Source organism: Ranitomeya variabilis, chromosome 2 (assembly GCF_051348905.1).
Source record: "Ranitomeya variabilis isolate aRanVar5 chromosome 2, aRanVar5.hap1, whole genome shotgun sequence".
NCBI classification, from domain to species: Eukaryota; Metazoa; Chordata; class Amphibia; order Anura; family Dendrobatidae; genus Ranitomeya; species Ranitomeya variabilis.
The window spans coordinates 247,543,301-247,570,082 of record NC_135233.1 but is presented as its reverse complement, the minus strand read 5'-3'; the positions used below and the strand labels follow the sequence as shown (position 1 = coordinate 247,570,082).

At 44.2% G+C, this 26,782-nt stretch overlaps 2 protein-coding genes across 2 annotated transcripts in view; one reads left to right on the top strand and one right to left on the bottom strand.

The window, feature by feature from the left end:
* Positions 1–6,749, bottom strand: part of PTGES (prostaglandin E synthase) — an 87,415-nt gene extending 80,666 nt beyond the window's left edge. Inside the window, exon 1 of the mRNA XM_077284488.1 lies at positions 6,536–6,749. Coding sequence (XP_077140603.1) covers positions 6,536–6,640 — 105 coding nt within the window. The 5' untranslated portion in view covers positions 6,641–6,749. The remainder of the gene's footprint in view (positions 1–6,535) is intronic.
* Positions 6,750–13,860: 7,111 nt separating this feature from the next.
* Positions 13,861–26,782, top strand: part of SPOUT1 (SPOUT domain containing methyltransferase 1) — a 51,104-nt gene continuing 38,182 nt past the window's right edge. Inside the window, exon 1 of the mRNA XM_077284479.1 lies at positions 13,861–13,998. The gene's annotated coding sequence lies outside the window, so the exon portion shown is untranslated. The remainder of the gene's footprint in view (positions 13,999–26,782) is intronic.

Below are 26,782 nucleotides of genomic sequence, written 5' to 3'. Positions count from 1 at the left end.
CTCGTGGATCCACTTTTTCATATTTTTTTTAATCCAATGCATCTAATAAAGAAAATTTACAATTGTGTTGACTGCAGCATCAGATCTGTGATCATGGAGGCACAGAAGTCTGCATAAGAGCTGTATACACAAAACGTTAGGATTTTTACAGTTGAGACTATTTGCCATGATTTTTTTGCCATTTTAGATGCCCTGAAACAGCAAGTTTGAAAAGTGTTCACACCCTTTAAATCAATACGCACTGTTCAATAGCATCTAAAATCTGGGGGAAAAAATGCCTAGACTTTTTTCTTGCAAGAGAGACTCATGTAAAGATTTACTTGTTGTTAAAAAGTAACTCAGCTTTGACATGTACCGTGCACCATTTGTCACCATCAATTATTGAACCTAATTTTTGTCTGTAATTTGCAGTTAGTCATGTAGACAGTGGCAGCGCTGTAGGGGAAGCAAGGCGCTAAGTTTAGTTAGTCGGAGTGGCAAGCAGCCTTATGGAGGCTACATAGATGAAACATTACATATCTAGACATATTGCATCCATATTTAAAGGGGTTTTCTCAAAATTGTCCCATATGGGTAGTTGATAACAAGCAGTCAGACCCCAAGCAATCCCAAGAACAAGGCTTTTAAGACCAAGAGATGGAGCTTTGCGGAGTCCAGCCTTGAATAGTGAGATAAAGTCAGCCGAATGTCTAATGACTGTATGGGGGTCTCACGACTCTCTTCGACAGCCGATTTCTGGGGAGAGAAGGATCAGGCAGTTGGAATCTCAATGACTGATCCTTTCATTCATCACGGAGGTATGCCGCTGCCAGAGGTCTGTCTTAGTAAACACAGGAATGTTCAGACAAATGTTCCTATGTATGGGGGAAGTCAGGAGAAATAGCTGTCGGCCAAACAATTGTCCAGCTGACAGCCATCTAATGTCCATGGCCAGCTTTAGCGTTTCCGCAAACTCATTAGCCACTTTCTCTGCATGCAGTCTTGAAAAATAGCATTCGCTTTTGAAGCAGAAATCAGCATTCTCAATGAATTTGTCACTTCTTTTGACAGTTCATATATTAGCCAGCAGAGGGAGACAATGAGTACAGAAGTCAGCCCCTCCCAGGATGAAGACAATATCGAATCTGTGTTCCACCCTGAGGCATGATGGGAGTGAAATTAAAAGCTTAAAAATGGTATTTATCCAACCTTCTTTGTAAGAAGCCTTTTTGTCATTATCTTTTGGCTATCTACTGTACCTTCGCTGGCCATATCGATGGTGGCTGAAGTTGCACTTTAATTTCGGTTACCAGTACAATGTCATACATGGCATTTCTATAACATAAGCTCTCTTCATGCCCTCTCGGCAGTCTCCCACACAGCGCTTTCCTGTGTGACCTTCCCAATGTTACACAATACATAAAAACACAGTATTATTTAGATTCTAAGATGGTGCAGCCCTGGAGATTGCTTGAAGGCGGTTTTTATTTTTATAAGTGTCGTGGGTAGAAGAAAATCCAGTCCTCCCTGCACATCTGTTTTCTCTCACATCATCGCAGCCACACAGAATTCATAATCAGCGTTCTCCCCGGGTAACATTACACGGCCTGTTTTATCATGCACTTTATAGAGTAGCATTGAACCACTTGTTATTCCAACAAACTAGAAGCTTTAAGGCCAATCCTTTCTATTTCGTGGGTTACTTACCATAGGTATAGAGCATCAAAATGCTACAGTGCCCCTGGTGGATGGAGGGTAACTGAACTGCATCATCTGCTTGCTGGGACACTTAAAATAGCAACTTCTGAAGACCACCACTAGAGGGAGCTCACTGTATACAGATTTATACTTCTCTCAGTGATTTCAATACAGCTGTAAAAGTCCATATGCAGTCAGCTCCCCCTACTGGTAGACTAGAAGTAGTGTGAGATCACCACAGCAGTTTGGATTGATAAACAGAATGATGGAAGCTTGGACTGTTATGATTTTTTCTACAGTACCTGTAGCAACATGGGAGAAAGATTGTCCTAGAACACTCATAATGTTAATTCTCTGTTCCATCCTGGAAAATCCCTTCACGTTATGATACACTGACAACCCCCTGTGCAGGGGAACTGCAACACAGCTCTATCCAAGTGCATATGGCCACTTGCATTTCCCTGCACAGCTGGTTGGCCAGGACTTTATCATATAGTGGAGAGTAGTGATGAGCGAATATACTAGTTGCTCGGGTGGTCTCCGAGTATTTGTTAGTGCTTTCGTTTTTGTCGAAGCAGCTGCATGATTTACGGTTGCTAGCCAGCCTGAGTACATGTGGGGGTTGCCTGGTTGCTAGGGAATCCCCACATGTATTCAAGCTGTCTAGGAGCCATAAATCACGCAGTTGCGTTGACAAAAACGAAATCTCCGAGCACTAACAAATACTCAGAGACCACCCGGGCGTGCTCAGGAAAACCAGAGCAACGAGTATATTCGCTCATTACTAGTGGAGAGCAATGAAATAGCCACAACAATGGTTAAGTCTCATAGGCGTGTACTTGGTCTGCACTAGAGACTTGCCTAATTTGCCGATCTGTGGGGGGATGTTAGAGAAGAGAAGGATCTGGCTGCTGTACTTTCAATGGCTGATCCCTTCGGCGGGGGAAATAAGCCGATGACAGAGGAATCTGGCAGCGGCTCTCAGAGACCATAGCAGCACTCGGCAAAGTAAGCATTCCCGTGCATGGAGGTGATGCAAGGCATCCTAACAGCTATCTTTTGTATATGACGGCCATAAAGTCTGCACTATATGTGTATACAGTATATATATATATATATATATATATATATATATATATATATATATATATATATACAGTATATATACATACATACATATATATATATATATATATATATATATATATATATATATATATATATATAGTGGGGAAAAAAGTATTTAGTCAGCCACCAATTGTTCAAGTTCTCCCACTTAAAAAGATGAGAGAGGCCTGTAATTGACACCATAGGTAGACCACAACTATGAAAGTCAAAATGAGAAAACAAATCCAGAAAATCACCTTGTCTGATTTGGCAAGATTTATTTTTCAAATTATGGTGGAAAATAAGTATTTGGTCACCTAAAAACATGCAAGATTTCTGGCTCTCACTGACCTGTAACTTCTTCTTTAAGAGGCTCCTCTGTCCTCCACTCATTACCTGTAGTAATGGTACCTGTTGAACTTTTGAACTTGTTATCAGTATAAAAAACACCTGTCCACAACCTCAAACAGTCACACTCCAAACTCCACTATGGTGAAGACCACAGAGCTGATGAATTACACCAGAATCAAAATTGTAGCCCTGCACCAGGCTGGGAAGACTGAATCTGCAATAGGCAAGCAGCTTGGTGTGATGAAATCAACTGTGGGAGCAATAATAAGAAAATGGAAGACATACAAGACCACTGATAATCTCCATTGATCTGGGGCTCCATGCAAGATCCAGACGTGTCCGCCTGCTTAAGCCAGTACATGTCTGGGCCCGTCTGAAGTTTGCTAGAGAGCATTTGGATTATCCAGAAGAGTATTGGGAGAATGTCATATGGTCTGATGAAACCAAAGTAGAACTGTTTGGTAGAAACAAAACTCGTCGTGTTTGGAGGAGACAGATCTCTGAGTTGCATCCAAAGAACATCATACCTACTGTGAAGCATGTGGGTGGCAACATCATGCTTTGGGGTTGTTTCTCTGCAAAGGGACCAGGATGCCTAATCCAAGTACATGAAAGAATGAATGGGGCCATGTATTGTGAGACTTTGAGTGCAAACCTTCTATCAGCAAGGGCATTGAAGATGAAACGTGGATGGGTCTTTCAACATGATAATGATCCGAAGCACACCGCCAGGGCAACGAAGGAGTGGCTTCGTAAGAAGCATATGAAGGTCCTGGAGTGGCCTAACCAGTCTCCAGATCTCAACCCCATAGAAAACCTTGGGAGGGAGTTGAAAGTCCGTGTTACCCAGCGACAGGCCCAAAACATCACTGCTCCAGAGGAGACCTGCATGGAGGAATGGGCCAACATACCACCAACAGTGTGTGCCAACCTTGTGAAGACTTACAGAAAACGTTTGACCTCTGTCTTTGCCAACAAAGGATATATAACAAAGTATTGAGATGAACTTTTGTTAATGACCAAATACTTACTTTCCACCATAATTTGCAAAATAAATCTTGCCAAATCAGACAAGGTGATTTTCTGGATTTGTTTTCTCATTTTGACTCTCATAGTTGTGGTCTACCTATGATGTCAAATACAGGCCTCTCTCATCTTTTTAAGTGGGAGAACTTGCACAATTGGTGGCTGACTAAATACTTTTTTTTCCCCACTGTGTGACATGTGACAATGGTGACATGTGGGAGGTTTCTTCTTACCAGAGGCTGACCCAATTCTCCATCCACATAGCTCTACGCCCTGACTCTCAGTACTACATGCCTCCAGAGCTTGTCTTCAGCAGGTGATAGTGTAACCTGACCTTTCTCTCCGCGCTGTGTACCCTGGGCGTGGAAGGCAGGGATTAGATATTAATGCTACCACCTTCGCACATCAAAGAGCCATTGAGGGGGATGTACAATGCACTGAAAGAGTTGACATCCTATGAACCCATCTGGATATTCATCATCTTTAGCGCATGGACAATAGCAGCTCTGGGGCCTACATAGTCTTCACTATTGGGTGACATTGGACTGACGGCATAATTAGATGAGGCACAAGTGGTGTAAACATGTATTTCTCAAAAAACAATAGTCAAAAACCCATTACAGTCTGGATATTCCTGTTTGTGAGGGATTATCTAAGGTCATTGAGCAGGTGTATCCGTTGTATCTGTCCTGCTGCCTGAAGTGTGATCCGACCTCACGGGATATCATTCATCAGTCTTCTTGACATGACATTGTTCTTTTTATTTAAAGGGCGGCTGCAAGAGATTTACACCTGAGAACTAAATTTGCATAAAAAAAACAAGTCTCTCCTTACTTTTCAGATACAGAAAACATGGCAGATTTGTCCATGTGGGCATAACCTTAAAGGGGTTGTCCAGGCATTGGTATTTGAAGACCTATTTGATGTCCTCTTGCTCTCCAGAGGACTGGGCATTTCTATAGACTGATTTCAGTAGGTACCATGTAATGCTTTATTTCTCCTGCGGAGGCGCTGCAGTAGAATTTTGCCCTTGTTACCAGGTTTCTCTGCAAATTACTGGCGATTGCGAAAGGACCCCGGGGTAGGATGTGATCAGTTTATTGTTGGGGCATTCTTCTCTCAGACAAGTCCATTCTTGTTTATAGGCCAAGTCTGATATTACAGCTCGGTCCCATTCTTGTCCACTACTTAAGGTCATCAATATCTGATCGGTTGGGGTCCGCATCCCCACCAATCATCTGGATGTAACCAGTGTACAGAACCGGATCATCACCGCTCCCTGCACTGTAGTGGCCATTCCAAGGTACCGCAGCTCGGCTTCTAGTGAATTGAATGGCTATGTGCACACGATGCGGATTTAGTGCAGATCCGCAGCGGATTTTTCCGCGCAGAAACGCTGCAGATCCGCACTGTGATTTACAGTACAATGTAAATCAATGTGAAAAAAAAAGCTGTGCAGATGATGTGGAAAATTCAGCGCGGAAACGCTGCGGATTTAAAAAAAAGTGCATGTCACTTCTTTTGTGCGGATCTGCAGCGTTTCTGCACCTCTCCACTATAGAAATCCACAGTGGCAAAAACTGCAGAAAATCTGCACAAAATCCGCATAAAAACCGCACAAAATCCACATAAAATCCGTGGCAAATCTGCACCTGCAGTTTCTGCCAGGAGATGCGGATTTAGTGCAGAAAATTCTGCACCCCATTCCACATCGTGTGCACATAGCCAATAGGAGCTGATCTGCAGCACCCAGGAGTGGCCACTACATGGAGCCATGCTGTTCTGCTCCATACACTGTTTACATATGGGTTGTCATATTGGAGTTACTTTGGTGTCGGACCCCAACTGATATGTTATTGATCACCTCTTCTAAGAATAGGTAATCAATATTGAAGTAGTAAACAACCCCCTTAAATGTGTAGAAGCTGCAATATCGTCCATAGACAAGACTAGCACCTTCTTAAAAATAGGCAAATCCTATTTTTGGAATCCTTGATAACCCCTTTAAATGCACATAGTCACTAAGGAGTTAACTCTTAAGTTCCAGACTTCTTTTCCCTAAAACACATTCCCATCAACCACCGCCATCTTTCCCTTTTACACTTTGGTGTTAACAATTGCCTGTTGTCACTGATACCAAAACCATTAACCATTTACTCGCCGGTAGAAACTGAAGACGCTTATTCATTTGCCCCAATACGGTCTCTGTTACATCACATTCTGCTCATCCAGAAACACACACTTCTGCTATTCAAGGTGAGCCCCCAGGGTTTAACAAACATCATACAGGCTAGAGGGGGGAAGTTTAACTTTTTCCAACCTTCTTGCCTCAAATTTGCTGAGTTTGCAAAAGTATGAGGATATTGGGACTTACTTTTTTCCGCAGCCGGATCTGCCCTGTGATGATCGCCAGGAGATACATTTTCATGATGAGGAGGGTGCTGTAAAAGACAAACATCAGGAATACCTTGTTTTCCATCTTGGTTGCTGCAAGGAGCACTTCTCCTGGACTGCAGAGTAAATGAGACTCAGTAGGAAAGGAAACAGGAGGAGTAATAGAAAGGAGGGGAGAAGGAGAAGCTCTATGTACAGTACAGCTGTCTCTTCAGCTCCCTCTAATATTGGGAATGGTCTAAAGGGCTCCTTATAGGTTCTATCAGATCCTGAGCAAATCTGCTCAAATATAAATCAAAAGGCTGCAAAAAAACACTCTAGGAAAATAAAGTTTTCTAACACCACTTCAGGAAAAGAAAACCTCCCTCCAAAAGAGGAGCATTTCAAAATATTCTGTGTGATATCACCTATTGTGAATGGTGGATCCTGTGTTATCTACTGTGTATAGAGATGTTATCAGTCATTGTACAGGAGGAGGAGGAGGTGAGCTGTGATAACACAGGATCCACCATTCACAATAGGTGATATCACAGCTCACCTCCTCCTCCTCCTGCACAATGACTGATAACACATCTATATACAGTAGATAAAACAGGATCCACCATTCACAATAGGTGGTATCACAGCTCACCTCCTCCTCCTGTACAATGACTGATAACACATCTATATACAGTAGATAACACAGGATCCACCATTCACAATAGGTGATGTCACAGCTCACCTCCTCCTCCTGTACAATGGCTGATCACACCTCTATATACAGTAGATAACACAGGATCCACCATTCACAGTAGGTGGTATCACAGCTCACCTCCTCCTCCTGTACAATGACTGATAACACATCTATATACAGTAGATAACACAGGATCCACCATTCACAATAGGTGATGTCACAGCTCACCTCCTCCTCCTGTACAATGACTGATAACACATCTATATACAGTAGATAACACAGGATCCACCATTCACAATAGGTGATATCACAGCTCACCTCCTCCTCCTGTACAATGACTGATAACACATCTATATACAGTAGATAACACAGGATCCACCATTCACAATAGGTGATGTCACAGCTCACCTCCTCCTCCTGTACAATGACTGATAACACCTCTATATACAGTAGATAACACAGGATCCGCCATTCACAATAGGTGATGTCACAGCTCATCTAATCCTCCTGTACAATGGCTGATCACACCTCTATATACAGTAGATAACACAGGATCCACCATTCACAATAGGTGATATCTACTGTATATAGAGGTGTGATCAGCCATTGTACAGGAGGATTAGATGAGCTGTGACATCACCTATTGTGAATGGTGGATCCTGTGTTATCTACTGTATATAGATGTGTTATCAGTCATTGTACAGGAGGAGGTGGTGAGCTGTGACATCACCTATTATGAGTGGTAGATCCTGTGTTATATACTGTATATAGAAGTGTTATCAGTCATTCTGCAGGAGGGGAGGAGGTGAGCTGTGATATCACCTATTGTGAATGGTGGATCCTGTGTTATCTACTGTATATAGAGGTGTGATCAGCCATTGTACAGGAGGAGGAGGTGAGCTGTGACATCACCTATTGTGAATTGTGGATCCTGTGTTATCTACTGTATATAGATGTGTTATCAGTCATTGTACAGGAGGAGGAGGAGGTGAGCTGTGATACCACCTATTGTGAATGGTGGATCCTGTTTTATCTACTGTATATAGAGGAGAGGTCAGTCATTATACAGGAGGTGAGCTGTGACATCACCTATTGTAAATGGTGGATCCTGTGTTATCAACTGTATATAGAGGTGTTATCAGTCATTGTACAGGAGGAGAAGGTGAGCTGTGACATCACCTATTGTGAATGGTGGATCCTGTGTTATCTACTGTATATAGTGGTGTTATCAGTCATTGTACAGGAGGAGAAGGTGAGCTGTAACAGTAACATCACCTATTGTGAATGGTGGATCCTGTGTTATCTACTGTATAAAGAGGAGATATCAGATATTGTACAGGAAGAGGAGGAGGTGAGCTGTGGCATCACCTAAAGTGAATTCTGGATCCTGTGTTATCAACTGTATATAGAGGTGTTATCAGTCATTGTACAGGAGGAGGAGGTGAGCTGTGACATCACCTATTGTGAATGGTGGATCCTGTGTTATCTACTGTATAAAGAGGAGATATCAGATATTGTACAGGAAGAGGAGGAGGTGAGCTGTGGCATCACCTAAAGTGAATGCTGGATCCTGTGTTATCTACTGTATATAGACGTGTTATCAGTCATTGTACAGGAGGAGGAGGTGAGCTGTGGCATCACCTATTGTGAATGGTGGACCCTCTGTTATCTACTGTATATAGAGGTGTTATCAGTCATTGTACAGGAGGAGGAGGTGAGCTGTGACATCAACTATTGTGAATGGTGGCTCCTGTGTTATCTACTGTATATTGAGGTGTTATCAGTCATTGTACAGGAGGAGGAGTAGGTGAGCTGTGACATCACCTATTGTGAATGGTGGATCCTGTTTTATCTACTGTATATAGATGAGATATCAGTCATTATACAGGAGGAGGTGAGCTGTGACATCATCTATTGTGAATGGTGGATCCCGTGTTACCTACTGTATATAGAGGTGTTATCAGTCATTGTACAGGAAAAGGAGGTGAGCTGTGATATCACCTATTGTGAATGGTGGATCCTGTGTTATCTGCTGTATATAGGGGTGTTAACAGTCATTGTACAGGAGGAGGAGAAGGTGAACTGACATCACCTATTGTGAATGGTGGATCCTATGTTATCTGCTGTATATAGAGGTGTTATCAGTCATTGTACAGGAAGAGGAGAAGGTGAACTGTGACATCACCTATTCTGAATGGTGGATCCTGTGTTATCTGCAGTATATAGAGGAGATATCAGTCATTGTACAGGAGGGGAGGAGGGGAGCTGTGATATCACCTATTGTGAATGGTGAATCCTGTGTTATCTGCTGTATATAGAGGTGTTATCAGTCATTGTACAGGATGAGGAGGTGAGCTGTGATATCACCTATTGTGAATAGTGGATCCTGTGTTATCTACTGTATATAGAGGTGTTATCAGTCATTGTACAGGAGTAGGTGAGCTGTGACATCTGTTGTGAATGTTGGATTCTGTGTTATATGCTGTGTATATAGAGATGTTACCTTTCAGGCCACGTGTTCATGTGTTTTGGTGATTTTTTTACATCAGTATTTGTAAGTCAAAACCAGGAGTGGGTGATAAATACAGAAGTGGTGACGTGTTTCTATTATACTTTTCCTCTGATTGCTCCTCTCCTGGTTTTGAATTACAAATACCGATGTACAATATTGTCCAAATACTGAACACGTGAACGTGGCCTCACCTTGTAATCCTGCATATGATCATAATGAAACTGCTTAAACATTTTCTGAACAGAACAGTAAGTATGAGTCTAGCACAAGACCTAAAGGCCAGTAGGAGAATTGTAAGATTTCATATTTTTTTATATAGGGATATGAAAAATTGAACAAAAAAAGCTAACATGTTTTAAAACAACATTGAATGGGGTTTTCCAGGCACAAGAAAAATCTCTGCAGTCAGTCACTCTATGTGACTGAGGATTTACAAATTGTGGCAGTGTGCAATGTACACACTGTCAGGATTCCCTCTATTTCCAGCTTGAGTGGAGGGTCACTTGACTGCATGTATGAGATTTGCATAATTGCACGTGTCGACTATATTCTCAGAATATTGAGGCTATGTGCACACGTTGCGGATTTTGCTGTGGATCCGCAGTGGATCTGCAGCTGCAGGTCCGCAGCAGCCTTCCATGCATTTACAGTACAATGTAAACCTATGGAAACCGCAATCCGCAGTGCCCATGCTGCGGAAAAAAACTTGCAGAAACGCTGCGGTTTACATTCCGCAGCATGTCAATTCTTTTTGCGGATTCCGCAGCGGTTTACACCTGCTCCACAATAGGAATTCGCAGGTGTAAAACCGCAGGTGGAATCCGCACAAATTCCGCATAAAAACCTGGTAAATCAGCTGTAAATACGCAGGTAAAACGCAGTGCCTTTTACCTGCGGATTTCTCAAATCCGCTGCGGAAAAATCTGCAGGGCTAAAAAAAATACGTGTTCACATACCCTGAGAGAAGTGGAGGGGAATCTAATCAACATGTGACTGCCCACTCGTTCTAGAGATAGAGGGGGATCATTACAGTGAACATATTGAACGCTGTAATAATTCGGCAATCTGCAGTCTCAAAGAGTGACTGTATAACTTTCCCTTGACTTAAACAAGACACAGAAGAGTTGAGGGCCACACCTATTTGGCTATAAAGATTACATTTATATACAGAGAGTAGGGGCCATAATTCAGCAACGGAGGCGTGCAGGACTAAGGCCAGGATCACACATACGCGAGATACAGCCGAGTCTCACAGGTGAAATCCCTCCTCTACGGAGCGGAGCGTGCAGCCGCACAGCAACACATGGAGCTGCACGCTCCGCTCCGTAGTGTCGGCGCCAGAGGAGGGATTTAATCTGCGCGACTCGGCCGTATCTCGCGTATGTGTGATCCCGGCCTAAAAAGCGAAAAAAGCCGGATTCAGGAGAACAGCGGCATTTACACCAGGGAAATAAATTCCATATTTACGCCTAGTGACGGGTGCTCTTTAAATTGTCTGTGGATGCCTGCAGCCCAATAGTCTGGAACTCCTGTTAGTCCAGAATGGACGTGGATCATTGAGCACTTTGAGCAAGTTTGATTTATTTTAGTAATGGACGAACCACAACATACCGTATGCCTCGATGAGTAGAGTTACTGTTTCCTGGATTTACCAAATATGTCTGACGGTATCCAGTAAATGACAGGATCCAAGAATAAAATAGATAAAATACTTTAAACACGTAAAGCACTGAAAAGGGCGTCTCTAGACAATTCTGTAAAGGTGTTAACCGAACTTTATTTAAAGTTTTAAAACAAAGTTGTGCAAGGTCTCCGCAGTCCCAGGCAACAGTCCCGAGGCTGGAGAGGTGCCGTTTACAGGCATGTGCAGAATTTAGGTCACCGCATGTGAAAAAAAAAAGTTATAAATTCTCCTTTGTGCAAAAAGTTGTCAATTTTTCCATTTTGTAGGATAACATACTTGCATACTAACATAGCAGGCATCATGTATTGTAGCGGTGCACCAATAGTTTATAGATCCATTGAACCTGCAAAACTACTAGTCAGCAGAATAAACCCATTGGTGACCACAGTGTCCCCTCCATATCGAAGGGCAAAACATTTTCCAGCAATTTTTTTTTCCCTGCAGTGATTTTGAAGAGTTTTTTTTTCAAAATTTAGGTTTGACAGCGTCTCGTTTATTTTATTACTTACTCTCTACAGCCCTTTACAGACATCATCGCTTTCCCCATTGGGGCTCACAATTTATATTCCCTATCGGTATGTATTTGGAGTTTGAAGGGAGATTCCATCAGTATTCCCTTCAAAGAAGTGTCATATAGTTTTCTTTTTCCCACCAAGAGTTTTTAAAAACACACAGAAAACTCCTCCTATCAGCAGCAAAGTGAATTTCCCATAGAAGTGAGGTTTTTTTTAGCGTTTTTGAGAAGGATTTTTAAGTTGATCCAATAGAAAAAAACCTTCTTGAAACCTCTATGTGAGCCTAACATTAGGCTCTGTGCACCCAACACCTTTGTAAACTCAGGCATTTTCAAGCAGATGACGCCTTAGGGCTGTCCCACACGTCCAGATAATTCCGGTACCGGAATAAATCGGTACCGGAGTTATCCGTGTCCGTGTGCCTGGGAACTCACGTAGGCCATACGTGCGGCACACGTGTGCCGCCCGTATGGCGAGTGGGTACCACACGGAGCGTGTGGTACCCACGCGTGTGGTACCCTGCATCACGGATTCATATGTTCCCTGCAGCAGCGTTTGCTGCAGAGAAAATATGAAGAATAGTGTTTAAAATAAAGATCTATGTGTCCGCCGCCCCCCCACCCCCTGTGCGCCCCCCCCCGCTGTTCAGAAAATACTTACCCGCCTCCCTCGCTGCTTCCTGGTCTGGCCGCGGCTTCTAGTGTATGCGGTCACGTGGGGCCGATCATTTACAGTCATGAATATGTGGCTCCACCTCCCATAGTGGCGGAGCCGACTATTCATGATTGTAAATGAGCGGCCCCACGTGACCGCATACAGTGGAAGCCGGGGGGCAGAGAGGAAGTAGTGACAGCCAACGTGGGAGCGGGTGAGTATTTTCTGAACAGCGGGGGGGCACACAGGGGGTGGGGGGGCGGCGGACAGATAGATCTTTATTTTAAACACTATTATTCATATTTTCTCTGCAGCAAACGCTGCTGCAGGGAACATATGAATCGCGCTTCAGCACCATGTGGGGGGGACAGCGCTTACTGTAGCGCTGTCTCCTGCACGCACACGGACCCCAGACGGAGAACGTCCGTGTGAGGTCCGTGTTTTACACGGACCCATTGACTCTATTGGGTCCGTGTAATACGTGCGCTCCCACGAACACTGACATGTCTTCGTGTTTGGCACACGGAGACACGGTCCGCAAAAAATCAATGACCTGAACAGATGCATTGATTTTTATGGGTCTACGTGTGTCAGTGTCTCCGGTACGTGAGGAAACTGTCACCTCACGTACCGGAGCCACTGACGTGTGAAACCGGCCTTAGGAAACTGGCCTGTTATCTTTCCCTGAATTGTCTTTTGGGCGTCATTTTTGTTTCCAATTTTTTCGGTGATATTTTTGGAGGGTTTTACCAGGGTCTTTGTGGCATCTTTTTTTCTTTTTTTTTTTACTGTCATTAGTTCTTTTTTTCGATCCAATGATTAAAGAAGGAACCGCTAGCAATTAAAATAATAATAATAATAATAATAATAATAATAATGGCGAAATATTTCAACAGACGTCCAGCCATTTTTGATCTTTCCCATTGACTTGTATTGTGAAGTACCAAGCATTTTTTGAGTCGAAAACACCTGGCAAACAGGCAGGTCACTTCTTGGAAACCTGAATGTGTGCACAGTAAGTCCTTTTCCATACAAATGCTTATGTTCAATCTTTTTCTTAGCCAACAAATTCGGATTTTGACACATGATTGCACAACATTAGTCAGCCAGGGTAAACCAAGACTTATTTTTTCCTGCATAAAACAAGTTGAAAGGTTAAAAAGGGAAAGTTTACATGGCTGTGAAAATACCAGATATGTAGATAATGTGCGCTAATCTCATGTTTTGGCTGCTGCAGGTCATATACCTTACCTGCCTTCATTCAGCTGCATTGACATTTCGTGAGACCCACAGGGTATGCAAGCGGATGACGGCAAGCGGAAAAAGAAGAAAACGAGCCAAGATCATTAAACGTTCATCTGTACGTGACGGGTAACAGAGATGACAGTCCCGGACGTGGAGACAGGTAGGGTCCTGCTTATACAGAGGCAGAAGAATGACGCGTGCATATATCATAAAGGGTTAAAATCAAGGTGGGGGCAGACGCCCACTCTGCTCACCTGTGATCATACACTAGAGACCTGACGACTCTACTTACATTACATTCCTGGAGTACTATCACATCCGTTCTTCACTCTAATCCTCCCTCCCACCCAAAAAAAACCAACAACATGGGAACCCACAAAACAGTTCAGTTGTGTCATTATGAGAAATGTCATCTCCATGCTATTTTTTTTTCAGGATTATCAATTTGCCAATTTCTTGTAAAATTCTAAGAATATTTACAATGTAGAGCTTTCCCTTGATTTCATTGGACACAGTGTAATATTGAACTGTTATCCCATAGATCACAATGGATCACTTAGGACGAGCACCAGTAGGGCACTCTGGGCCATCACCACCAAACAATTGCACCAATAAGGTGGCAAATTTAACAGTACAGAAAAAAACCATCAACATTCTGTTCTGTGTATTTAATCAATGACCACCACCATAGTGTCTATACATAGCGTGATCTACCATGTCTCATAGTATATGATGTGACAATTACCATGCAATATATTTAGATACCTAATTGTCCGTGGTCCAATCCATCGATGAAGGTACATTGAGTTTCAATAATAGGTCGATTGAGCGGCATTCTCATGATGCTTCCGGGGGTCCGTCTCTGTTTTATGGAGAGCATTCTGAATGACAGGTGGTAGCATGATGTCACGTAGCTAGGCTGGTACGATTAACAAACTGATCTGAAGTTCCATCCAACGCGTTTCGGAAACAGAGGTTTCCTTCCTCAGGGATGATCCGAGTGGCAAGTTAACACTTTTATGGTATGTGCACACGTTGCGTATTTGCCTACGGGACCGCAGTGGATTGAACTCTGTGGATTCGCAGCAGTTTTCCATCCAGATTACAGTACCAAGTAAACCTATGGAAAACAAAATCCGCAGTGCACATGTTGCGGAAAATACCGCGCGGAACACAGCGGTTTATTTTCCTCAGCATGTCAATTCTTTGTGCGGATTCCACAGCGTTTTACACCTGCTCCTAATTAGGAATCCGCAGGTGTAAAAACGCAGGTGAAATCCGCACAAAAACCGTGGTAAATCTACTGGTTTTCAAAATATGCGTGGAAAAATCTGCACACGAATCCGCAACGTGGGCACATAGCCTTACAGTCCCGTCTAATAGCAATATCTCATGGTAATATATAAACGTATTCAAAATATATTTAAAGCCAACTTATATTACTGAAATGCAAATAGTTTGTTCTTGTTCCAAGAGGAACACGTGAAATATTAACAAAAATGTCTTGGTTATGCTCTATCTCAACATTATGTTCAGAAACATAGGTGCTCTTTTAATGGCACACTAATATGGGGAGTACAATAGGTTAATTAAAACAACTGAGGAGGGGATTATATTAAATAGATGTCTGGTATTGAAAGCCAGTGGATCTTCAAGGTGGATACTCCAAAACCGGAAGGTTTGAGTAGCGAGATGGAGCTGTGTGCCTAGATTTGTCAGTATAAGGCCTCATTGAAATGTCCAGTTTTGCGTAGGAATTCTATCCATGTTACACACAGATTTCACTGTTACCTATGATAATGAATGGGGCCATTCAGACGTCCATGATTTTTTGCAGACCGAGAAATCCGCACAAGATCACGGAGACATGTAAAAGGGCACAAGGGAATAGCGTGTGAGAATTACGACGGAAGGGTCTGGGTGTAACTTCCTCTGCTTTACAGTGTAACAATACTGTATCACTTTACACTGTGTTGTGGGAAGCGATATATGCCAATGGTGCAGCTAAAAGCTCGGGTTGCCCCTTTGCCGATTGAGTCTGAAAGATTCTGCTCACCTTCACAACAGCATTTTTTGGAATGTGCCCGATAGTATGCATATCACATGTGACCGCCGGCTCCCAGAGAATCCTGACAGTGCGCACAGTAGGGATTGACAAGTCTGCAGTCACATACAGTGACTGAACACATAAAACCAAAACCTGGACAACCACTTTAAATAAATGTTTATACATATACGACGCCTTCACACAATGTTTTTGGATCAGTGTATTTTTTTTAAACACAACATGCTGGAGACTGGAAGATGTTTTTGCTCCTGTAGACTTTCATTGTTTTTCCCAGGGTAAAAAATGGATGTGATTGTGGTAGTAGTAAAATCTGTCCCAGTCATGTGATTATCACACAGATGAACAGTTCATTAGGAAGTGAAGCTCCCATATCTGTACTTTAAGGAGGCAGCTGTGTGAGCTGTTGTGGATTCTGTTTGTGGGCTCCCTCTGGTGGTTACTGCTGGTACTGGGTGACTTTGGTGGGTTGCGGCCTTTGGTTTCCACCTGTCCATCAGAGGCTGGGTGTTTCCTATTTTACCTGGCCTTTCTGTCATTCCCTTGCCGGCTATCAATGTATTCAGATGTGCTCTGTTTGGTTCCTGCCTACCTGCTCCCAGATCTTTCAGGATAAGCTAAGTGCTGATTTTCAGTTGTTTGGTTTTTTTGTCCAGCTTGCTTATTATGTCTCTATGCTAGCTGGTAGCTCTAGTGGACTGAGGTTCTCCCCATGTGCCATGAGTTGGCACATGGGTTCTTGTAATCTCAGGATGGTTTTTTGATTAGGGTTTTTTGCTGACCGCTCAGACCCCTTTTGTATCGTTCTGCTTTCTAGTTTACAACGGGCCTCAATTTGCTGAACCTATATATATCATCTCTATGTGTGTGCCTTCCTCTCATTTCACCGTCAATACATGTGGGGGGCAACTATACCTTTTGGGGTTCATTCCTCTGGAGGCAAGTGAGGTCTTATTTTCTCTGCAGTACTAGTTAGCTCTTAGGCTGGTGCGTGGCGTCTAGAACCAACGTAGGCACGCTCCCTGGCTATCTCTAGTTGCGTTTGTCAGGCGTAGGGCAGCGGTCAGCCCAGGTTCCATCACCCTAGAGCTCGTCCGATATTTTGTATTACTTTGCTTGTCCCTTGCTATCCCTAGCCATTGGGATTCATGACAGTATAGCCGGCCCACAAAGTGTTAATTGTTTGGGCTGAAGCAGGAGAAAAAGAAGTGTTTAAGGGAAATTTTTTTTTTTTTTTTTTTTTTTTCCTTCAGAGTTTTGCTGCCTAGCCCTTAATTGCTGTCTAGCTGCTTCTTACCTCCTCTTAACCCTTGAATGGCTCTGATATTAGCTGTTTAACATGGATGTCCAGAGTTTGGCTTCCAGCCTGAGTAATCTCGCGGCAAAAGTTCAAAACATACAGGATTTTGTTGTTCACACTCCCATGTCTGAACCTAGAATTCCTATTCCAGAGTTCTTTTCTGGAGATAGATCTACCTTCCTGAATTTCAGGAACAATTGTAAATTGTTTCTTTCTTTAAAAACTCGCTCCTCTGGAGACCCTGCTCAACAGGTCAAGTGTCATGATCTCTGCAGGCAGAGATCATAGCAAGCCTATAGAGGGACAAGCTCTCGGAAGATGGAACTATACTGACCATGAACTAAGCCTGCCGCGCAACTAGAAATAGCCAGGTAGCATTTCCTATTTATCGCTAGATGCCCAGCTCTGGCCTAAGACCTAAATAGCTAGCAGAGGGAAATATAAGACCTGGCTCACCTCTAGAGAAATATTCCAAAGAAGACAGTAGCCCCCCACATATAATGACGGTGAGTTCAGATGAAACAACAAACGCAGCAGGAAAATAGTCTTAGCAAATTTGAGGTCCGCTTACTAGATAGCAGAAGACAGATAGTATACTTTCATGGTCAGCAGAAAAACACTAACAAAACACCATCCAGAGATTACCTTAAACTCTGGCATTAACTCATAACGCCAGAGTAGCAATCCCTGATCAACGAGAGCATTCCAGACACAGTAACAAAACTTCAGCTGTGAACTGGAACAAATAGGCAAAACAAAACATGGACAAAAGTCCAACTTATCTAGTAGTTGTCTAGAAGCAGGAACAAACACTGAGAGGCATCAGATAACATTGTTGACCGGCAAGAAACCACCAGAGAAATGAGCTTAAATAGCGACACCCACTACTGATGGAACCAGGTGAAACAGGAAAGAGGATGACAAGTCCAATTCCACAAGCGGCCACCGGGGGAGCCCAGAATCCAAATTCACAACAGTACCCCCCCCTCAAGGAGGGGGCACCGAACCCTCACCAGATCCACCAGGGCGACCAGGATGAGCCCTATGGAAGGCACGAACAAGATCAGAAGCATGAACATCAGATGCATTGACCCAAGAATTATCCTCCTGGCCGTAACCCTTCCAGTTGACCAGATACTGGAGTTTCCGTCTGGAAACACGAGAGTCCAAAATTTTCTCCACAACGTACTCCAACTCACCCTCAACCAACACCGGAGCAGGAGGCTCAACTGAAGGTACAACAGGTACCTCATACCTGCGCAATAACGACCGATGAAAAACGTTATGAATGGAAAAGGACGCAGGGAGGTCCAAACGGAAAGAAACAGGATTAAGAATCTCCAATATTCTATAAGGGCCGATGAACCGAGGTTTAAACTTAGGAGAAGAGACCCTCATAGGGACAAAACGAGAAGACAACCACACTAAATCTCCAACACAAAGCCGAGAACCAACACGACGATGACGGTTGGCAAAACGCTGAGTCTTCTCCTGGGACAACTTCAAATTGTCCATAACCTGCCCCCAGATGTGATGCAATCTCTCCACCACCGCATCCACTCCAGGACAATCCGAGGATTCCACCTGACCGGAGGAAAATCGAGGGTGAAACCCCGAATTACAGAAAAACGGGGACACCAAGGTGGAAGAACTGGCCCGATTATTGAGGGCGAACTCTGCCAATGGCAAAAAAGCAACCCAATCATCCTGGTCAGCAGAGACAAAACACCTCAGATATGTCTCAAGGGTCTGATTAGTCCGCTCGGTCTGGCCATTAGTCTGAGGGTGAAAAGCAGATGAAAAAGACAAATCTATGCCCATCCTAGCACAGAATGCCCGCCAAAATCTAGACACAAATTGGGTACCTCTGTCAGAAACAATATTCTCAGGAATACCGTGCAATCGGACAACATTCTGAAAAAACAGAGGAACCAACTCAGAAGAAGAAGGCAACTTGGGCAGAGGAACCAAATGGACCATTTTAGAGAAACGGTCACAGACCACCCAGATGACAGACATCTTCTGGGAAACAGGCAGATCTGAAATAAAATCCATCGAGATGTGTGTCCAAGGCCTCTTAGGAATAGGCAAGGGCAACAGCAGTCCGCTAGCCCGAGAACTACAAGACTTGGCCCGAGCACAAACGTCACATGACTGCACAAAGACTCGCACATCTCGTGACAGGGAAGGCCACCAGAAGGATCTTGCCACCAAATCCCTGGTACCAAAAATTCCGGGATGACCTGCCAATGCAGAAGAATGTACCTCAGAGATGACTCTGCTGGTCCAATCATCCGGAACAAACAGTCTATCAGGCGGACAACGATCCGGTCTATCCGCCTGAAACTCTTGCAAGGACCGCCGCAGATCAGGAGAAACGGCCGACAAAATTACTCCCTCCCTAAGGATACCTGTGGGTTCAGAATTACCAGGAGAGTCCGGGTCAAAACTCCTAGAAAGGGCATCTGCCTTAACATTCTTAGAACCCGGTAGGTATGACACCACAAAATTAAAGCGAGAAAAAAATAAAGACCAGCGCGCCTGTCTAGGATTCAGGCGTCTGGCAGTCTCAAGATAGATCAAATTTTTGTGGTCAGTCAATACCACCACCTGATGCCTAGCCCCCTCGAGCCAATGGCGCCACTCCTCAAACGCCCACTTCATGGCCAAAAGCTCCCGATTCCCAACATCATAATTCCGCTCTGCGGGCGAAAATTTGCGAGAAAAGAAGGCACAAGGCCTAATGACGGAGCAGTCGGAACCTTTCTGCGACAACACTGCCCCAGCTCCGATCTCCGAAGCGTCAACCTCAACCTGAAAAGGCAGATTCACATCAGGCTGACGCAACACAGGGGCAGAGGCAAAACGGCGCTTAAGCTCCTGAAAGGCCTCTACAGCATGAGGGGACCAATTAGCAACATCAGCGCCTTGTCTGGTCAAATCAGTCAGTGGTTTAACGACATCCGAAAAACCAGCAATAAATCGGCGGTAAAAGTTGGCAAAGCCCAAAAATCTCTGAAGACCCTTAAGAGAGGAGGGCTGAGTCCAGTCACAAATAGCTTGCACCTTGACGGGATCCATCTCAATGGAAGAGGGAGAAAAAATATACCCCAAAAAGGAAATTTTCTGGACCCCAAAAACGCACTTAGACCCCTTCACACATAAAGAATTAGACCGCAGAACCTGAAAAACTCTCCTGACCTGCTGGACATGAGAGTCCCAGTCATCAGAAAAAATCAGAATATCATCCAGATATATTATCATAAATTTATCCAGAAAATCGCGGAAAATATCATGCATAAAAGACTGGAAAACTGAAGGGGCATTAGAAAGACCAAAAGGCATGACCAAATACTCAAAGTGGCCCTCGGGCGTATTAAATGCGGTCTTCCACTCATCCCCCTGCCTGATCCGCACCAAATTATACGCCCCACGAAGATCAATTTTAGAGAACCACTTAGCACCCTCTATACGAGCAAACAAATCAGTAAGCAATGGCAATGGGTATTGATACTTAACAGTGATCTTATTCAGAAGCCGATAATCAATACATGGTCTCAAAGAGCCGTCTTTTTTTGAGACAAAGAAAAACCCAGCTCCCAAGGGAGAAGAAGATGGACGAATATGTCCCTTTTCCAAAGACTCCTTTATATATTCCCGCATAGCAGCATGTTCCGGCACAGACAAATTAAACAAACGACCCTTTGGATATTTACAACCCGGTATCAAATCTATGGCACAATCGCACTCACGGTGCGGAGGTAACGACCCAAGCTTGGGTTCGTCAAAGACGTCTTGATAATCAGAGAGGAACTCAGGGACTTCAGAGGGAATGGACGACGAAATAGAAACCAAAGGTACGTCCCCATGAATACCCTTACATCCCCAGCTCAACACAGACATTGCTCTCCAGTCCAAGACTGGGTTGTGAGACTGCAACCATGGCAATCCCAGTACCAAATCGTCATGTAAATTATACAGCACCAGGACACGAATAATCTCCTGGTGATCCGGATTGATACGCATGGTTACTTGTGTCCAGTATTGTGGTTTATTATTAGCCAATGGGGTGGAGTCAATCCCCTTCAGAGGAATAAGAGTCTCCAAAGGCTCTAAATCAAAACCACAACGATTGGCAAAGGACCAATCCATAAGACTCAGAGCGGCGCCAGAGTCAACATAGGCGTCCGTGGCAATGGATGACAAAGAGCAAATCAGGGTTACAGACAAAATAAACTTAGACTGAATGGTGCCAATGGAAACAGACTTATCAAGCTTCTTTGTACGCCTAGAGCATGCTGATATAACATGAGTAGAATCCCCACAATAGAAACACAATCCATTCTTCCGTCTAAAATTCTGTCGCTCGCTCCTGGACAGAATTCTATCACACTGCATACTTTCTGGCGTCTTTTCCATAGACACCGCCAGATGGTGCACCGGTTTGCGCTCCCGCAGACGCCTATCAATCTGAATAGCCATTGTCATGGACTCATTCAGACCTGCAGGCAAAGGGAACCCCACCATAACATCCTTAACGGCATCAGAGAGACCTTCTCTGAAAGTTGCCGCCAAGGCGCACTCATTCCACTGAGTAAGCACAGACCATTTACGGAATTTTTGGCAGAAAACTTCAGCTTCGTCTTGCCCCTGAGATAGTGCCATCAAAGTTTTTTCTGCCTGAAGTTCCAAATGAGGTTCCTCATAAAGCAAGCCCAAGGCCAGAAAAAACGCATCCACATCGCGTAACGCAGGATCCCCTGCTGGCAATGAGAAGGCCCAATCTTGAGGGTCACCCCTGAGCAAGGAAATCACAATCCTAACCTGCTGAGCAGGGTCTCCAGCTGAACGAGACTTCAGGGACAAATAAAGCTTACAATTATTTCGGAAATTCTGGAAGCTAGCTCTATTCCCTGTGAAGAACTCCGGCAAAGGAATTCTCGGCTCAGATACCGGAGCATGTACCACAAAATCTTGTAAATTTTGTACTTTCGTGATGAGATTATTCAAACCCGCAGTTACACTCTGGAGATCCATTATTGTCAGGTGCACACAGAGCATACAGAGATTAGGAGGAGAGAGAGAAAAAAGACTGCAGCAAGGCAGACTGGAGGAAAAAAAAAAAAAAAAAAATTCCAGCAGACTTCTTATAACTCTCCTTTCTCAACCTGGGTCTTTAACACTTTACAGGCCGGTCAAACTGTCATGATCTCTGCAGGCAGAGATCATAGCAAGCCTATAGAGGGACAAGCTCTCGGAAGATGGAACTATACTGACCATGAACTAAGCCTGCCGCGCAACTAGAAATAGCCAGGTAGCATTTCCTATTTATCGCTAGATGCCCAGCTCTGGCCTAAGACCTAAATAGCTAGCAGAGGGAAATATAAGACCTGGCTCACCTCTAGAGAAATATTCCAAAGAAGACAGTAGCCCCCCACATATAATGACGGTGAGTTCAGATGAAACAACAAACGCAGCAGGAAAATAGTCTTAGCAAATTTGAGGTCCGCTTACTAGATAGCAGAAGACAGATAGTATACTTTCATGGTCAGCAGAAAAACACTAACAAAACACCATCCAGAGATTACCTTAAACTCTGGCATTAACTCATAACGCCAGAGTAGCAATCCCTGATCAACGAGAGCATTCCAGACACAGTAACAAAACTTCAGCTGTGAACTGGAACAAATAGGCAAAACAAAACATGGACAAAAGTCCAACTTATCTAGTAGTTGTCTAGAAGCAGGAACAAACACTGAGAGGCATCAGATAACATTGTTGACCGGCAAGAAACCACCAGAGAAATGAGCTTAAATAGCGACACCCACTACTGATGGAACCAGGTGAAACAGGAAAGAGGATGACAAGTCCAATTCCACAAGCGGCCACCGGGGGAGCCCAGAATCCAAATTCACAACAGTCAAGATTGTAATATCTTTCCTGCGAGGCGACCCTCAGAATTGGGCATTTGCATTGGCACCAGGGGATCCTGCATTGCTCAATGTGGATGCGTTTTTTCTGGCATTGGGATTGCTCTATGAGGAACCCAACCTGGAGATTCAGGCTGAAAAGGCTTTATTAGCCCTCTCTCAGGGGTATGATGAAGCGGAAATATATTGTCAAAAATTTCGGAAATGGTCGGTGCTTACTCAGTGGAATGAGTGCGCCCTGGCTGCAAACTTCAGAAATGGTCTTTCCGAGGCCATTAAGGATATTATGGTGGGGTTCCCTACGCCTACAGGTCTGAATGAGTCGATGGCTATGGCCATTCAGATTGATCGGCGTTTACGGGAGCGCAAACCCGTGCACCAGTTGGCGGTGTCTTTTGAACAGGCACCTGAGACTATGCAATGTGATAGAATTCAGTCCAGAAGTGAACGGCAAAATTATAGGCGGAAAAATGGATTGTGTTTTTATTGTGGTGATTCAGCTCATGTTATATCAGCATGCTCTAAACGCACAAAAAGGGTTGATAAATCTTTTGCCATTGGTACTCTGCAGCCTAAGTTCATTTTGTCTGTGACTCTGATTTTTTCACTGTCTTCCATTTCCGTCGATGCCTATGTGGATTCGGGCGCTGCCCTGAGTCTTATGGATTGGTCATTTGCTAAACGCTGCGGTTTTAGTCTGGAACCTCTGGAAGTTCCTATTCCTTTGAAGGGAATTGACTCTACACCATTGGCTATGAATAAACCGCAGTATTGGACACAAGTGACCATGCGCATGACTCCCGTTCATCAGGAGGTGATTCGCTTCCTTGTACTGTATAATTTACATGATGTACTAGTGCTTGGTCTGCCATGGTTACAAACTCATAATCCTGTCCTGGACTGGAAAACAATGTCTGTGTTAAGCTGGGGATGTCAGGGGGTTCATGATTATGCACCTCCGATTTCAATCGCTTCATCTACTCCTTCTGAGATCCCTGCGTTTTTGTCTGACTATAGGGATGTTTTTGAGGAGCCTAAGCTCAATTCGCTCCCTCCGCATAGAGATTGTGACTGTGCTATAGAATTGATTCCTGGCAGTAAGTTCCCTAAGGGTCGTTTATTTAATCTGTCACTGCCAGAGCATACTGCTATGCGGAATTATATTAAGGAGTCCTTGGAAAAGGGACATATTCGTCCATCTTCGTCCCCTCTGGGAGCAGGTTTTTTTTTCGTGGCAAAAAAAGATGGTTCTCTGAGGCCTTGTATAGATTATCGCCTTCTGAATAAGATTACAGTCAAGTATCAGTATCCATTGCCATTATTGACTGATTTGTTTGCTCGCATTAAGGGGGCTAGGTGGTTCACTAAGATAGATCTTCGCGGTGCGTATAATCTGGTGCGGATAAAACAGGGTGATGAGTGGAAAACCGCATTTAATACGCCTGAGGGCCATTTTGGGTATTTGGTAATGCCTTTTGGACTCTCCAATGCTCCGTCAGTCTTTCAGTCCTTTATGCACAATATTTTCCGTGAATATCTGGATAAGTTTATGATTGTGTATTTGGATGATATTTTGGTGTTTTCTGATGACTGGGAGTCTCATGTTCTACAGGTCAGGAAGGTGTTTCAGGTTCTGCGGGCCAATTCTCTGTTTGTGAAGGGCTCAAAGTGTCTCTTCGGAGTCCAGAAGATTTCTTTTTTGGGGTACATTTTTTCTCCTTCTACTATTGAGATGGATCCCGTCAAGGTTCAGGCGATTTGTGACTGGACACAACCTACATCTGTTAAGAGCCTTCAGAAGTTCTTGGGGTTTGCTAATTTTTATCGTCGGTTCATTGCTAATTTTTCCAGTATTGTTAAACCTTTGACTGATTTGACTAAAAAGGGTGCTGATGTTGCTGATTGGTCTCCTGCGGCCGTGGAGGCCTTTCAGGAACTTAAGCGCCGGTTTTCTTCTGCTCCTGTGTTGTGTCAACCAGATGTTTCACTTCCTTTTCAGGTTGAGGTTGATGCTTCCGAGATTGGAGCGGGGGCGGTTTTGTCACAGAGAAGTTCTAATGGCTCGGTGATGAAGCCATGTGCATTCTTCTCTAGAAAATTCTCGCCCGCCGAGCGCAATTATGATGTGGGTAATCGGGAGCTTTTGGCCATGAAGTGGGCATTTCAGGAGTGGCGTCATTGGCTTGAGGGTGCTAAACATCGTGTGGTGGTCTTGACTGATCACAAGAATCTCATTTACCTTGAGTCTGCCAGGCGTTTGAATCCTAGACAGGCTCGTTGGTCGTTGTTTTTTTCTCGTTTCAATTTCGTGGTTTCATACCTGCCAGGTTCAAAGAATGTGAAGGCAGATGCTCTTTCCAGGAGTTTTGTGCCTGACTCTCCTGGAGACTCTGGGCCTACTGGTATCCTTAGGGATGGGGTAATATTGTCCGCCGTATCCCCAGACTTGCGACGTGCATTGCAGGAGTTTCAGGTGGATAAACCGGATCGTTGTCCACCAGAAAGACTGTTTGTTCCGGATGATTGGACCAGTAGAGTCATCTCCGAGGTCCATTCTTCTGTGTTGGCTGGTCATCCTGGAATATTTGGTACTAGAGACTTGGTGGCCAGGTCTTTTTGGTGGCCTTCCTTGTCTAGGGATGTGCGTACCTTTGTGCAGTCTTGTGAAGTGTGTGCTCGAGCTAAGCCTTGCTGTTCTCGGGCCAGTGGGTTGTTGTTATCCTTGCCCATCCCGAAGAGGCCTTGGACGCACATTTCCATGGATTTTATTTCTGATCTCCCAGTTTCACAGAAAATGTCCGTTATCTGGGTTGTGTGTGACCACTTTTCTAAGATGGTTCATTTGGTGCCCTTGCCTAAGTTGCCTTCCTCCTCTGAGTTGGTCCCTTTATTTTTTCAGAACGTGGTTCGTTTGCATGGGATTCCGGAGAATATCGTTTCTGACAGGGGATCCCAGTTTGTGTCTAGATTTTGGCGGACGTTTTGTGCCAAGATGGGCATTGATTTGTCTTTCTCGTCTGCATTCCATCCTCAGACGAATGGCCAGACGGAGCGAACTAATCAGACCTTGGAAACTTATTTGAGGTGTTTTGTTTCTGCTGATCAAGATGACTGGGTTGCTTTTTTGCCACTGGCCGAATTTGCTCTTAATAATCGGGCTAGTTCTGCCACGTTGGTCTCTCCTTTTTTTTGTAATTCGGGGTTTCATCCTCGTTTTTCCTCTGGTCAGGTGGAGTCTTCGGATTGTCCTGGAGTGGACGTGGTGGTGGACAGGCTGCATCAGATTTGGAACCAGGTGGTGGACAATTTGAAGTTATCTCAGGAGAAGACTCAGCAGTTTGCTAATCGCCGTCGCCGCGTGGGTCCCCGACTTCTTGTTGGGGATTTGGTGTGGTTGTCTTCTCGTTTTGTCCCTATGAAGGTCTCTTCTCCTAAGTTCAAGCCTCGGTTCATCGGTCCTTATAGGATCTCGGAGATTCTTAACCCTGTATCTTTTCGTTTGGATCTCCCAGCATCGTTTGCTATTCATAATGTGTTCCATCGGTCGTTGTTGCGGAGGTATGAGGTGCCCGTTGTTCCTTCGGTTGAGCCTCCTGCTCCGGTGCTGGTGGAGGGAGAATTGGAGTATGTTGTTGAGAAGATCTTGGAT